Source organism: Hydra vulgaris, chromosome 13, assembly GCF_038396675.1.
Source record: "Hydra vulgaris chromosome 13, alternate assembly HydraT2T_AEP".
Classification (NCBI taxonomy): Eukaryota; Metazoa; Cnidaria; class Hydrozoa; order Anthoathecata; family Hydridae; genus Hydra; species Hydra vulgaris.
Genome location: NC_088932.1, coordinates 46,457,232 through 46,473,638, shown reverse-complemented (window position 1 = coordinate 46,473,638; position 16,407 = coordinate 46,457,232). Strand labels below are relative to the sequence as shown.

Genomic DNA, 16,407 nt, shown 5'->3' with positions numbered 1-16,407 from the left:
TAATATTGATATAGGCCTGTACTTTAAAATATTTGACTTATCTCCAGATTTAAAAATTGGTGTAATACGGGCAATTTTTAACTTATCAGGAACAATACCTGACTTTAATGAGAGACTGAAAATGTGAAATAAAGAAGGTTCAATGACGTCAATTACTGAATTTACAATATCGATACTAATTATTATAAACCTTCACTTTTTTTACTTTTGAGACTGCTAAAAGCAGTTCTCAACTTACTCAGTTTTAAATCAGTTTCATTCCTAAATTTATCATAAGTTTTTAAGAGCCGTTTTTTCTAAGGATCAGGCAAATTCCCGAAACTGTGGAAGTGAACTCCTCCAAATTGCTTGAATTTTTTATATATTGATCAGAATATAGAGAAAACCTGTTGGGGAAAAAAAAAAATTTCAAAAATGTTTCGTTCACTCGGAATCTGGGCTTAAATTTTTGAGAATTTTTTAAAAATTTTTAGAAATTTAGTTTTTGCCACCTTTGAACCCATTTTTTTGGCAAGGCAAAAAGTTGCACATAGCTTTTGTAGTTAATATCAGACGTAACCCAAAAGCTCTCTCCAAAAAATATAAAAAAGTTGCGTGACACTGTGCGGTTGGCTAATTATCATAGTTCAAAAGTACAAAATCAATCAGTTTTGTCAATTTTTAATCGGAGTTAATTCTAGCGGCGAAGTGTTGCACACAATTTTTCTTTTAGGATTTGAAATTATCAAAGGCATTGAGTCTAAAAATGCAAAGAAAGTTATGTGATACCTAAGGCCTATTAATATATTAAGGCTTGAAATTGGAAAAAAATGTTTTAGTATACTTACAAAATGAACCATTATGGCAGAGGCGCTTAGTTTTGTAAAAATGTAAACATATCCAACTGTCAATACAAAAAGGTCCTAACATAATAATAAAAAAAATTCGTGTAATTTTGTCACACGCATGATATAACATGAATTAAAAACTGAACAAAAATCTAACATCAAGATAACTATATTGCTAATTAAATAAAACATAAATCAAACATTTAAATGTTTTTCCATTTAAAAATTAGTTTTTCATTTATTAATAGAGTCATTTACACACATTATCCACCACATCACACATAATTTCTACTCTGCTGCAGTAAGTTTCTCTAAGAATAATGATATGACTGTATTATAGTCTTCTTCGGATAATGAATAATCGCCACAACCACTGATTAGAAAAGGAGCATTTACTAAACAGATAATTTTATCAGTTTGGTTATTTATCTCCTCGGTAGTAACTAGCCAGCGAAAAGTATTCTTCTCTTGCCCGTTAATCATACAATTAACTCTGATCCCAGTTATAAATACCTAAAAGTATTAGCGCAACATTTAAAATAATATAATAAAGAGTTTATGATTTGTTTAATTTTGCTTACATTCAATAAAACTTGTAAAGTCTTATATAATGTCATTCTGAAATTATTTTTACATTTTATTTATATTCCTTTTATTTTAGAGCACTGTTTTGTAAAACAAAATAAAAACTTGAAACTAATATATACTTTGAATAATATTACCTCCACAATATATCCAATATTCCATTGTTTTTCATATGCAACAGCAACCCAATCATTCACTTTCCATACTAGACAAATTTCTTTTGCAAGATTGGCGATGTCTTCCTCATATTTATTATCATCTTCATTGTCTCCTGCCAGATTAAAGTCATCATTTTCGCCATAAACTTCTTTGTTATCGTTAACCTGACTATTTTCATTATTTTCTGTTGTCGGTTCTACCAGCTTACCTTTTTTTTTCAGGTTACTAAATCTATAACAATATCAATTGTACATATTTTTAAACATATGTAAACAAACACACAAAATTATAACTTTCATCTAAATTTTAATTTCATATTTGTAAAAGAACTATTTAACAGTCAGAAACATAATCTAATTTGCAAAAGTTTTGATAGCAACAATGCCTACCTTGAAAATAAAGATCTTATCTGTTGGCTAGTTACATATTGATCAGGCGGAAGTTCTCTACTCAGCTGCATGTGAACCTGCCCAGGGCTCATTTTATTACCTGATTCTTCTCCACGAATAAAGTATTTATACAACAGTTCTTTCTGCTGATTTGAAAATCTAAAAGAACTTCGAACTGGTAATGCCCAACCTTGCAATAGAAAAATGTTCATGCAATGTGGTTTGTCTTTTACGGAAGCAATGTTAGAGGATGAAGAAATTGGCATATTTAGTTGTGAAGTAATTTTCATCTTATGAACAAACGAGTTGCGAACTTTATCTAATGATGTTAATGATTTCGGAACTGTATGAAGACCGGATAGCATGTGTTCTTCTAACTCAGCATCGCTTTCAAATGATAAAGTACAATTCATTTCAGTGCAAAATCTTAATGAATATAATTGCCTGTCACTTCTTTTCTGTTTTTCCTTAAGTGACTTGTTACGTTTAATTGAATTATCTGTTTTGCTATATGGCAACAACAACTTAATCGAGGGTTGAATTTTAAGAATTTCCATACTCTTGTTCAATTCCCTCACCGATATTGAAATAACGCCACATCTTCATACTTTTCTCACCAAACTCAAATGAGTGATAGTTGCTAATGTTCTTAATCTTTGGTCCAGTAACTACTGTTTTATCATTGCTAATTTGAGCAACTGTTACTTTTGCATCTCTAGCGCCAAAACTATAATGCATAGTCTTGTGTATATCTTCAGCAGTCAAAAGATTATTACCAGAGTCAACGTAACTCCTTAAAATTGTCTTTACAACTGCACTCTCCCTGTCACATTGATCTTTTCCACAACAGGGTTCATTATAATCATATCTCAGCAACTTTATATCTCTCTCTTTGCATACATTGTAGATTGCTTCAGCTGAAAGATTTCCCTGATAGCAGCCAGCATTATCAGATTTGGTAAACATTTTCTTGATATGCGGTTGATCAATTCTGAATTGGTCTAAAACTGCAGTGGCTAACGAAACAACATCACCTATTCCCTGATCACACCTATACATTGAAGTAAAGTAAACACGTTTGAATAACTTTCCTGCTATTTTTATGAAGAATATATCCACATGTAAACTCATTCCTTTCTTGCCAAAATACTCTCTTTGGCCCTCTCTGTATCGAACCGGAAGAATTTTTTGACAAAAATCTTTAAGCCAGAAAGCAGTTTCATCGTTTAATTGCTTAAAAGCTTCGATTTTTGCCTTTTTCTGTTGAGAATCTCTCATCTGGTGTTTTATGTAGTTGAATACATCCTTTACAGCAATTTCCAAATCATAAATAGAATCAGCATCGTCAGAATTTTGAATTGTTAGTTCTTTGATCATCTCGATAGCTTTGCACAAATCATAGCAATCGGCACATACCACTTCTGATATCTCTGTGTTGGATTGAAGATTTTTTTCAGATGGATCTGATAAGGCATGTTTTGAGCTATGAGAAGAAATGTTTGAGTCATTGACACTACAATTGGTTTGATAACTTGTTTTCAAATACCTTTTTCCTTTTTCAAGGGCAGCTTCGAGAGATTTAGAGCTAAATCTTTGTGCCAATTTTTGTAATGTTTGAAAACCATTCATGCCTGAAGCAGTAACATCATCTAATCCAGCTAAGCTTTTTCGACTTGAAGGTTTTATTGCATGCAATACTTTCCACAAACTTGAATCAGATAATGGTATATAATTGTTTTCACTACAACTTTTTCGATAGAACATGATAGCGTGGCTATATTTTGTCGTCAGTATTGCATGCACTATCTTTTGTTCTTCACCGCTGTCGTATTTTAATTTGGTTATTCCATAAGCAACATCATGCAAAATACCGCTTGTAAATATAAAGTCTAAGAAATGTTCACACTTTGTTTGATCAAGACTAGATCGGACGAATACTTTCTTCTCTGGAAATGCCAACCCTTTATGAGATGCATGCCATTTTCTTGCTGTTTCTATACGATGTTTGGTACACTCAAAAGTGTTCATTATAAACTTTTTGGTATACTTGGTATGGTCTAATAATGAGAGGATAACTAACTTTCCCATGGAATCACTTTGCTTATATACTTTCTGAGCACGAATAATTTCAATTGGGAGAGGGCTATTTATTTCATCAACATTTTTACTGTTAAGAAAATCTATAAGTATTTCCTTTTGTCCAGGAGCAACAGCTTCCGCAAATTTTTTCTTTAATAAGTTTTCTAGGCGAACATACTTGCGTTTTAACTTATCTTTAGTAGTATCTTCCAGATATTCGAACTTCCTTTTTAATCTAAATTTTATTGGACTTGCATTAAGAACCTCAGTTACACTCTCACGGCTTCTTAGAGATTCGTCCAAAATCTCCTGTGAAACATTAATTTCACCGGGATCAAATTCTTCATCTGGCGTAGCAGGTGTCATATACGTTTGTTCTTGTTGTGTTTGTGTTTCTGTACATAAATTGGTGTTTTCGTTGACTCTAGATAAAGCAGTTTCTTGCTTTGGGTAAATGGGTAAAACACAGCATTGCACCAACTGAAAATACTTCATTGTATCGCTTTGACATTGATATGACGACATGTATTGGTGACGCCCTTAAAGCGGGAGACTTTTTTCCTTTTATATTTAGATGGTGAGGATGAAAGCATGTTTTTGGAGGACTCCATGCAATACCAAACGTGTACCGGTGAAAAGCACATATTTGTTCATCCTTTTCAAGATTTCTTTTAAGTCTATTTGCAATAAGTCCATTTTCTTCCCAAATATTATTATCGTTTAATCGCATGACCTAAAAACAATTTTTTAAACAATTATTAAGTGTGTCATTTAAAGCATTGTTTATAATCTGACTCTTCACGAAAAATGTTTACAAGTTTGAAATACATTGTTGTTATTATTAAAATACAATATTGCAAGAGTGTGATTAATTTAGTGATTATTTATTAAAAGAGTGAGGAATTAATTAAAAGAACTATTTTTTTTTGTTTAAAGAACTTTGTCTCAAAATCTTATTGCAGAGAAGTTATAAAGTATGTAATTATAAAAATTATATAACAGTCTGCGTAAATTTAAAATACATAATTACCTTTAAGTTGATGAGGTGTTTCTTAACATCAACATCTCCCAGCTGATGAATGTAGAACATTTTGTTTATAATTTTATGTTTTTTGAATGATCCACAATTTCCTTTTGAAAAGCAACAACAGTTTTCATAAAAATATTTGTTTTGTTTCATACTCAACTAAAAACAAGTTATATTTATGCAGTACCTATTTCTCAATAGCAATGATAAAATATCTACTCTATTTATGCAAATTTTAAAGATCGTTAAAATAAAGTTAAGACATTTTTATGGTAAAGTAAACAACCGCCCACTAACTTGTTTCTCCACAATCGTGATATCAGCGATTCTTCTTCCATTCGATCACCACAAGTTATTTGGTTATGACGTAAATTTAAATAATTCACTTCTGATCATGTATTGTTTTTTATTATTATTTATTTCAATTGTTATGATTTCTATATCATAGTCAGAAACGCTTAAATTTTTTCTTAACATTACGTGCAATGTTTTGTGTAATGCTAAATGCTAATTTTGGATGATAGAAATTTTATTGTGAGCGAAAACCTCATCTGTGTGTCCAAAAAAATATCTCTTCGTACTTAATCATTTTTAACAATTTGTACCTTTATTTTTAACTTAATATCTAAAGATCACACGAATTTTTTTTATTATTATGTTAGGACCTTTTTTGTATTGACAGTTGGATATGTTTACATTTTTACAAAACTAAGCGCCTCTGCCGTAATGGTTCATTTTGTAAGTATACTAAAACATTTTTTTCCAATTTCAAGCCTTAATATATTAATAGGCCTTAGGTATCACATAACTTTCTTTGCATTTTTAGACTCAATGCCTTTGATAATTTCAAATCCTAAAAGAAAAATTGTGTGCAACACTTCGCCGCTAGAATTAACTCCGATTAAAAATTGACAAAACTGATTGATTTTGTACTTTTGAACTATGATAATTAGCCAACCGCACAGTGTCACGCAACTTTTTTATATTTTTTGGAGAGAGCTTTTGGGTTACGTCTGATATTAACTACAAAAGCTATGTGCAACTTTTTGCCTTGCCAAAAAAATGGGTTCAAAGGTGGCAAAAACTAAATTTCTAAAAATTTTTTAAAAAAATCTCAAAAATTTAAGCCCAGACTCCGAGTGAACGAAACATTTTTGAAAATTTTTTTTTTCCCCAACAGGTTTTTTCTATATTCTGATCAATATATAAAAAATTCAAGCAATTTGGAGGAGGTCACTTCCATTGACTGCCTGATTCTTACAAAAAATGACTCTTAAGTATAAATCGAATGGAATGGAATTATTAGGAATTTTAGAGGCCAAATTTGGGCCAATATTAACAAAGTAGTTGTTTAGTTCTTTAGCTATAATTGATTTTTCATAAACTAACTTTCCATTAATTAAAAGATTTTTTGGCAGCGTGCTTTTGTTGTAATTATTTTTCCAATTAAATCCTTAATTGCATTCCATATTTTTTTAGTGCTTCCTTTGGTTTTTTCTAATAACTGAGCATAATAAAGTTTTTTTGAGTATTTTTTGGTTTTTTCAAATATATTTTTATAATTTTTTGTAAATTATTTCATTTTTATGAGATTTTTTTTAAAGATATTTTATATATAATTTTTCTTTCTTTTTTGAAGATTTTAGTAAACCTTTAGACATCCAGGGAATTTGGAGCGACTTATTATTTTTAATTTTTTTTATTTCTGGAAACGCTATTTTATATTGTTTGCAAAATTGATTAAGAAACAATTCATATGCAATTCATTATTAGCATCATTTGATTGCAGTACTAGATCCCAATCAACGCAATTTTGTAAACAGTTTTTACATTTTTTTTAAGGAGTTTTTATTGACCAGTCGCCGAGTTAAGGTAGATTTTGTGGAAATATTGTTTATTAAAAGGTTATTTGTAGCTAAGAATGTAGGAAAACGATCCGAAATATCGGTCTGTATTATACCTGTGTAAAGAGGGTTATTATGAAAGTTGTTAGTTATGATGTTATCAAGAAGAGTAGAAGACCTATTTGTTATTCTTTTAGATTTGTTTATTGTTGGGATAAGGTTATTTAGTAGAAGAGTGTTTATAAAATTCTTAGCATTAATATTTGAGGCATAGTTAATCAGGTTGATGTTAAAATCTCCGACCATATAAATATGTTTTTTTTAATTCATAATTTTGTTTAGAAATGTTTTAACATGAGTTTTACATTTTTTTTAAGTTTTCAGATGGCGGTCTATTAGTAGTATTTATAATTGTGTTTCTTTCTGCATTATTTACTAATTCAATGCACAAAGACTCACAATCTGTTTCATTGACGCAGAGATCGTTACGTAAGACAAAGTTTATTGAATTGAGGATATAAATACAAACGCCTCCACCTGCATTTACTTCACGTGCTTGATGAATTGATGTGTAGTTAATTAGTTCAAATTCATAATTTGTTTCACCGCATACTGTTTTACGACTGCTTTTGACATGCTACTTAAAACAATGTAAATTTAAATCATAGATTTAATCTAACTCAAATATTTTTATAACATCGTTATTAGTAATCTATTAAATCACACAAAGTGAGCGCTTAATGACGTCAATACGAAGGATTTTCGGCTGCATTATTAACTTTTTTCTTTTTACTTTAAAATAATCCCATTCTAATCTTACTTGCGTCATTAAAAATGCCATACGCACAGCTGCTCAACTTATTTTACTGGCAGGTTGAGCATTTTGGTAATCTTTCAGAAACTATTTCTCAAAGAAATCCAAAAATAAAGTTTTATTTCTTAATCAATTTTTAAAAAATTAAAATAACTTTCTTACCTTGAAAAAGTTTAACTAATCCTAAGAGTTTTATTTTTTACTAATCCTAAGATTTTAGCAGAAATGATCAGTTTATGGTAATTTCAGAAATTATCAGACCATGTAAAGTTTGTGGCCCCCACAAATTAAGGGGGTATTTTTTACATTGTCATAAAAACTGGACACTTTAAACATAAAATTTGAAATATGTCGATGAATACATAACTAGTTTATATTAATAAAAAAATAAATAATTTAACTCATTGCCCTCACGTTAAGGGTAGGGGGGATATGATTTTAGGGTTTTCTGTTCCCATTCTCCAATCACAGTAATTTTTTAAGTATAGATTTGCATATTATCAAAGAACTATATATTTGCTTCTTTATTAATAAGTATAATCCATTCACTTTAATAAAACATCCTAGATGATAAAAAAAAAGAAAGTTATGAGAAATTAAAGACTTTTTTTAAGGTTATTTAAGAACTTTTAAGGAGGGTTTTTTTTTAAGGGTATTTAAGCTTTTTAAGAAGGAGTGGGAAAGGGATACAACTTATACTTCCTTGGTTAAGCAAAGTAAATGAATGGTTTAAATGTCGAAGACTCTAGCTGAAAAAAAACCATTTACTCTAAATTTTTAAAAACTGATATAAACACATACGTGCTTCCATAATTGTGTTTAGAGTAACAAAAATGTTGTCTTGTGTGCCACTACGTAAACTTAGAGCATAACATTCAGGTGCAAAATAAAAGGGGGTCGAAACAAACAATGAAAGTGGGAACTTTCTAACATTTGAGGTGATTTGGTCAATAATGGTGATTTTCTCAATAATTTTATTAAACAATGTTTTGGATTAAATGTGGGGTGGAATTTTTGAAAACAATTATAAATGAAGAGGTTTTAATATACACTGAACGCTCCCTAGAAAGGCTAAAGGTCAACTTTACCACCATTTTAAATACACAATAAAAAAAATTATCTTTTCAACCAAAAAAGAACTTTTAACAAATAAACAAAGTGAAAAAAAAAAGTTTATGGTAGTAAAAAGTTATTTAAGTCAATAACTTTTTACAAACAATGTAACTGTATGTAACAAATTTCTATAATTTGATTTGCGGGAGTACCGTTAATTTAATTAAAACTTTATATCAGATCTATATACCTTAAAAACCTCTTTTTTAAAGAAGATAATCTTCTCTATTGACTGAAAATTAAGCTAAAATTAATTATGGATAAAAATAATTATTCAAAAATGCAAAAAATTTGTTCTGCAATTTAAATAAATATGGAGAATAAAAAGTAGGGCAAAATATGGCGGAGATAATGTGGTACAATTTTGTGTGTATTTAAATCCGCGCGAAAATCTCTGATATTTTTTAAAGACAAAATACAAATAATTTACATTCATACCTTTCTATTCATTTGACTTTTAGAAATTTCTAATTTTTTTATTAGTAGTTTGAGGTAATTTGAATTGTGCGATCTTATCATTTTCTCAAATCCAAGCTTAATAAATGCTTCATTGAAGTGAAAATTTAAATCTCAAAAATTTGAACCCAAAACCTTTTTTTTTTACTTTGAGAATATTTTTTCAACTTCTGCCGTATAATATTTATGAATGATATTTGTAACATCTGCTTTAGATTTTGGTAAAATTAAGCTTTTATCACAAAGCTCACGAATTTGACCCGATTCAGCTAATGCATTATAGAAAATCCATCAACAGCAGCAAAACGAGCCAATCGTTTTCCTAGTGAGATTTTTTAAACCATAGAATCTATTGTTGATTGAATAGAAAAAATTTTATTTTGCGGTCCATCTAAGTTTGCAAGGATATTTATATAACTATATTCTCTTAAAAGCAATCAGATACAAGAGCAGATGATTTTTATTTGAATCAGTTCTATTTCATTTAATAGGCATTTTACATTATAGAATTGAATGCCGTATATCATTATTTATTATCTCTTTTAATAAATCTTTAATGTATTTATACTCATTGCATATGTTCCTAAATAGTCAGTTGGTGTGTGTTAAAAGTAATGAAAAAAGAGACATCTATGTTTTCTTGTTCTATTATATGTTTAAGTAATTTTTCAAAATAATTTGAAAAGTTGATTTTAACTTTTTTCTTTTACCAGTAGGACTTCACGGCCTGTTTTATGCAAATAATGACTCGAACTTTACTCTAATTAAGCAATGTTAAACTTATCTGTTTCTTTCTTACATAAACTTTCTTTTATACTGGAAATCTGTCCGAAATTTTTTTAAAGCTATAAACTAACACTTACTCTAGCATCATCTTACTTCCTTTTTTCCTTAGGCTCGCACTGCCGCACGTGTTCCAAACAAGTGATAAGACGTTATTCTTTTAAATGCAAAAGTTTGTTAAAAAATTTTGGTACAAATATGAAAACAATATTTCAATGTTAGCTTCTAAAGCAAGGGAGGTTTTTACTTTGCCTGTAGTTAGGAAGGGCCACAATCCTCATTCAGTGTTGCTAACTTCTTTTCATCGCAAAAAAAAAAAAAAACATGAGCTCAAGAAACTTACGTTATAGGAAGCTACTTAAAGAGATGAACTAAACTTTTGCGTTAAAACTTTATATTTAACTGAGAATGGTGAAAGTTCACTCAATTTAATGTTACACACTATAAATATTAATCACAAAAAGTAATTAATATTTATAGTGTGTAAAATTAAATTCTTATAATCTGGCGCGCAGCCATGGTAGGCGACTAGAGTTACGTAATACAAAATAAATTATTTTATACATTTAAAAAGTAAATTTAAGAACAGCGCAGTTTTAAAACATGTATAAATTTTCTATTAAAATTTGAAAAGATGTATTTTTTATTTATAGAACATTTTAAGTAATAAAATTATTAAGTATTTTTTTTATTTTGTCCTGAAATAATCAAGTAATAGCAAAACAATTAAAGTAAAAAAAAAAATGTATAAAATGCAATTGGAATAGGAAAACAATCAAATGAAAAATTTATAAAGCTGTCTAAACCACATCATTTTGTCGAAGCCAAAAATTATTTTGTTATTTTATAAAATTCAATATTTCGGGGCGACTTAATAAGTGCGAATTTCATAACTGCGAATCTGCATAAGTGCGACTGGCTTAAGTGCGAACTGGCATAAGTGCGAACTGGCACAAGCGCGAACTGGCATAAGTGCGAATCACTTGCAAAAACTGGCATAAGTGCAAACTAGCACAAGCGCGAACTGGCATAAGTGCGCCAAAAGAATTTGAAAACATTGGCATAAGTGCGAACTGGCATAAGTGCGAACTGGCATAAGTGCGAAACAATTGCAAAAACTGGCATAAGTGCGAACTAGCACAAGCGCGAACTGGCATAAGTGCGCCGAAAGAATTTGCAAACATTGGCATAAGTGCGAACTGGCATAAGTGCGAAACAATTGCAAAAACTGGCATAAGTGCGAACTGGCACAAGCACGAATTAGCATAAGTGCGCCGAAAGAATTTGCAAACATTGGCATAAGTGCAAATTGGCATAAGTGGCGAATAGGCAAGTTCGCACTTATGCCAATTCGCACTTATGCCAATGTTTGCAAATTCTTTCGGCGCACTTATGCCAGTTCGCGCTTGTGCCAGTTCGCACTTATGCCAGTTTTGTAATTGATTCGCACATATGCCAGTTCGCACTTATGCCAGTTCGCACTTATGCCAGTTCGCACTTATGCCAATGTTTGCAAATTCTTTCGGCGCACTTATGCCAGTTCGCGCTTGTGCCAGTTTGCACTTATGCCAGTCTTTGCAACTGCTTCGCACTTATGCCAGTTCGCACTTATGAAATTCGCACTTATTCAGCCTCCTCAATATTTCCTCTAATCTTCTGTTTCACGTGCAACGCGCTGTTTCACGTATAACACGCTGTTTCACGTACAACATGCTGATTCACGTATGACACGCTGTTTCAGATAGCTGTAAATTATAGCTCTAATATTAAAGGTGCCTCAACAAGGTCTCTCTTCAAGTATTTAAAGAACCAACTTTTTCACATCATAACTTAAAGGATTTAGCTCAAATGCTAGTTTTATTAATTGTCTTCTAACACTTGTTAAACTGTTTTAAAACCATACCATAAAGATGATTTTAGTTTATTATTATCTAATAATATTAGTAGTTAATATACTGGAATAATTTCAGATATATCTGATATTTCAATCTGACATATTAGATATAATCAGATATATCTGTCTGACAATGTTTTTCTGACATATCTCATGTCATGTCTGATATAATACCAAGGGTAATCTTTAATAAATGGAATAGCATGCTTCTGCCGGGCTTTTTTTTTCTCCGTCACTCATTTTTTACGTTAGTTCTTAAATTGATATGAAATTTGAGTCATCAAAAATGTTTTGATTAGGATTGGATGTCTAAAGGCTTTGAAAAAAATTATACAATTGTTAATTAAACAATAAAACTTATTAAAAAAAAAGAAATAATCTAAAAACAAAACATATAAATAATCCAATAACAAAAATATACTTAAAAAACATTCAAAAAACCTTAAATATTCAAAGCTGTTAGAAAAATATCAAGTTAATGAAAAAAGTATTTAGCCAAATAAAATTAAGTTCATGGTAGAATAATAAATTATAAGGCAATAAAAGCTAAAAAATCTAACCAGTTTTTTTTTAATGCGCTTAGGAAAAAAATAGTAAAAATTATGATTGTGGTTTAATTGATTAATAATTATGGTTTAATTAATTTATAATATTACAACTGATTTTTTTTTTTTTTAATACAAAGAAAATAATGAGTTATCAAGTATTAAAAAAACCAAAACTTCGACTGAACTACAAATAATTATATAAAAATAGTTTCAGGCTTCTTTCTTGCATTACGAGCACCAATATATATGACATTGAGCGAGCGAAGGACATCACGTCATTCGCTCGATCAATGTCATATGTATTCGCTCGCTCAATGTCATATGCTAAAGTATATATTTTTCAAATATATATCACTAACTTAAATATATAAATAACTTAGATTCTTTTTCTGAGAAAAGTAGGTGCTACGATGTAGTTCTTAAAAATTAGGTGTTACGATGCAGTTCTTAAAAACTTGGCGTTACGTCAGGACTTAGTGATAAGGCAAATATTGTCTTCTTTTAGCCCCGGTCATGTATATTTTATTTAAAAAATAAAATCTACATGATCATAAATAAAAAATAAATAAATAAAATAATGATGAAGTTCTTTAAAACTTGAGAATATAAAAATTTTGTATTCTCAAATTTAATAGGAATCAAGAATATAAAAATTCTCGATTCCTATTAAATTTTTAAACTTGCTGCAATTGGCATTTTTGTATATTTCTTATATACTACGTATTTGAACATTACATTTCAAATTTGTCTTGATGATAAGGCTTATTAATGCTTTTTGCTTTTCTGCATATTGTAATTTTTTTTATATACTTGTAGTGTGCACACTAGGGTGTGTCATACTTTTTTTTTTTTGAATTTTACTTTGCATAGTTTAAAAAAGGGTGAGGTATAATATTAAAAGTTCAGAACCGTTAAAAAAAAAAAAAGTTTTAGCTACCAAGCTAAAACTTTTTTTTTTTTTTATTGTCAGTGAGATCATTTCACTAAAAGCCCGGGGGGAGGTAAAAACTTAAAAAATGGAAGTATTAAAAAAAAAAAATTTACAAAACCTAAAAAAACGTCATCTCTTTTTGGAAAAAAAATATATTTTTGTAAAAACAAATAGAGGGGTTTGCCCCCTCCCACTGCCTACCACTGAAACTGTAAAATTAGGTTGTTTTGGAACTAAAAATAAAACTTTTATATAGATCCACACAACATTTACTGGCATTTATTAAAATAAAGTACAATAAAGATTAATTCTTAAACATTGTCAAGCCAATAAGGTTTTGTTTAGATAGATTACGTGACATCAACTTCTGTGACAACTCTAGTCCTTTAATCCAACCATCTCTTCTTTCTTCTGTAAAAACATTTTCGCATGCCTGGGTAACTTTTTTTACACATCTTTCGACAGCTTGAGTGTGGCAACACCAGTTTGGTACAATCATTGGTTTAAATAAATACTCTTTGATGTCTTTAGTTGTCAAGCAACAAGTCAAAGGTGGTTCAAAAGCTTCATTCCAATCAATAAGATCCTTGAGACAAATTGCCTTAGTATTGATATCTGGTGTCCTTCTTGGCCTAACAGATAGATCTCCTAGCTGTTCATTTTCATCACCTTCTCCTCTTATTTCTAGAATTTTGAGTACACTGAAACTTCTCTCCTCTTTATTTTCAGAACAAAGCATAGTTTGAAGAATAGATTCAGAGAACGCATACCAAGCAGATCGCCTAATAGTTGGAATGACAATATTCTGAATATCGAGTGACTGGTGTTGAAGCAACTTAAGCTGGTAAAGAACATGTTTTGGTTCTTCTGTCCAACTATGTTTAACCAGACAGGAAAGTACACTCCTACAATGAACTCGACTAGTTTAAGAAGTTTTTGGGCTGCATCGCCTTGAAGACCATGATGAGATACCCAAATTCTACATATTCTATTGGCTGTTGTTAGCCATCTGGCCATGTTAACAGGGCCAATTTCAAAAAGTCCAAGTTGCTGAGGAACATGACCACTGCGTATAGCGTTAACTATTTGATAGCCGTAATACTGATCTGTAGAAAGGTCTTTAACCACATCATTACTTAAGTTAATTAGAGGCTCACAAGTTTCAACTTTACTAAAAAAAGGGTTAATTTCAAGATTGGTTGCTTCATCAAGTAAGCTTCCAATGGGTCCACTCCATTTTTTACCGTTTTTAGATTCTCCATCTAACAATTTAATTAGACGTTTGAGTGGTAATTCATTGGTGTGTAGAGCACATACAATCCAATTTAACTTTCGTCCTAATTTCAGCTCCATAAAGTGCATTACTCCTCCTTCACAACCAGTGTTTACATTGGTAGAGCTTCCACCAATTGCTTTTAAGTGTACGTTAATGTTCCTCATTGCAGTATACTCAATAATCTTATCTATTATAATTTCAGCGTGGTTTTTTTTTGCTTCTTTAGCTGGAGTGAAATGAAATAAATACTTACCATCACCAGAACAAATAGTGTAATGTTCTTCTTTAACTTTAGCCGGATACTGTCTGTCTGATCCATCTACAGTTAAAAATACTTTAGTAAGATCTTTTCGTCCATCAAAAAATATGCAGTCAATAATCTCTTTATTGCAATAATCATCAAACTGAATAGCAACTTCATTCATTACTTTAGCCCTTGCTCTCCGAACTTTACTGTGATCTATTATTAATCTAGTGTCACTTTGGGATACAAGTCCACCATCTACCCATGCTGCAGTAGCTATGACTGCAGTTGCTCTTAAACAAACACCATATCGAATACTGGCCAATGCAATATTAGAGATATCTTCATAATTTCTAGATTTTTTAAAATATTTTGTACAAGACTTTTGAATAGAAAAAATCTCATTTTCATCAGATTCAAACTCTTTATAATTATCATGTTCGTTATCTTGTTCATTTTGAGTATTATTTTCTTCTTGTGTTGTGTGTTTTTTTTCTCTTGTTTGTTTTCCTTCTTCTCTTCTTTGTTTGCAACTTTGTACTTTTCTGAATTTTTTGGACTCCATCAAATCAGCAGGTCCAAGTTGATATGAAGTAAAAGATCCAATCTTTTCTCGTTGGGCTAAAAAAAAGGTAGCAACATTTTGCTTACAACTAGATAAATTAAAATAAAATTTTCTTTTTAAAATAATCAAAGAGATTAGTAAAATATTATTAAATTTGATTTTCAGCTTTACTAACACTTTTATAATGATTGTTGTATATTCACTCATACCTTTTATATAAACCAGTTCAATAATTGGTATTTTTCTCTCCCTAGGACAGATGCAGGTAATGTGGGCACCAAATTTACAGTCAGGAGGACAGCATTGCTCAGAACAAAGAACTATTTTACAGTTACACTACACCAAGTCAAATAGTTTGTCAATAACGAAATTAAACTTTTGTTTTATAACTTTACTTGCTTTGTTTTGAGAAATTAGACTAGCTTTGTTCCATGCGTCTTTAAGTCTTGTTACCAAATTATGTTTTAAACAAATTACGGGAGGCACAAATAAAACATTGGCCATTTGCCATTTTTCTGAAAGTTTATTATAAATATCTTGAATCAACTCAGAATTACTATAGTTTCTTCTGTTTAGTTTGCTTGTTTCTCTTTAAAAAATACCATATCTTAGGACATCTCTCATTGTTGGCAGTTCAGCTGTTGGCAACTCTTTTCCAGATCCCAAATATTGACGTAGACAAGAACCATTTTTCCATCTTGTTCCAGTAGCCTTTTTAATTTTAATATTATTTTTTATCTAGTAATTTTTAAAATTAGAAAGATATAAATATATATTATAAATATATATATATATATATATATATATATATATATATATATATATATATATATATATATATATATATATATATATATATATATAACTTGCATA

The 16,407-nt window shown here is 30.0% G+C and overlaps 2 protein-coding genes across 2 annotated transcripts; both read right to left on the bottom strand.

Annotated features, from left to right (window-relative positions):
- Nucleotides 1–544: 544 nt before the first annotated feature.
- On the bottom strand, nt 545–2,559 carry LOC136089444 (uncharacterized). Its single transcript, XM_065815447.1, has 3 exons — nt 1,961–2,559; nt 1,550–1,802; nt 545–1,340 (listed from the first exon to the last, which is right to left on the bottom strand). The coding sequence occupies exons 1-3, from the start codon at nt 2,515–2,517 to the stop codon at nt 1,116–1,118; spliced, it is 1,035 nt and encodes a 344-aa protein (XP_065671519.1). The 5' UTR covers nt 2,518–2,559; the 3' UTR covers nt 545–1,115.
- Nucleotides 2,560–13,642: 11,083 nt separating this feature from the next.
- Nucleotides 13,643–16,268, bottom strand: LOC136090153 (uncharacterized). The gene is made up of 2 exons (XM_065816268.1): nt 15,744–16,268; nt 13,643–15,590 (listed from the first exon to the last, which is right to left on the bottom strand). The coding sequence occupies exon 2, from the start codon at nt 15,532–15,534 to the stop codon at nt 14,134–14,136; it is 1,401 nt and encodes a 466-aa protein (XP_065672340.1). The 5' UTR covers nt 15,535–15,590; nt 15,744–16,268; the 3' UTR covers nt 13,643–14,133.
- Nucleotides 16,269–16,407: the final 139 nt, after the last annotated feature.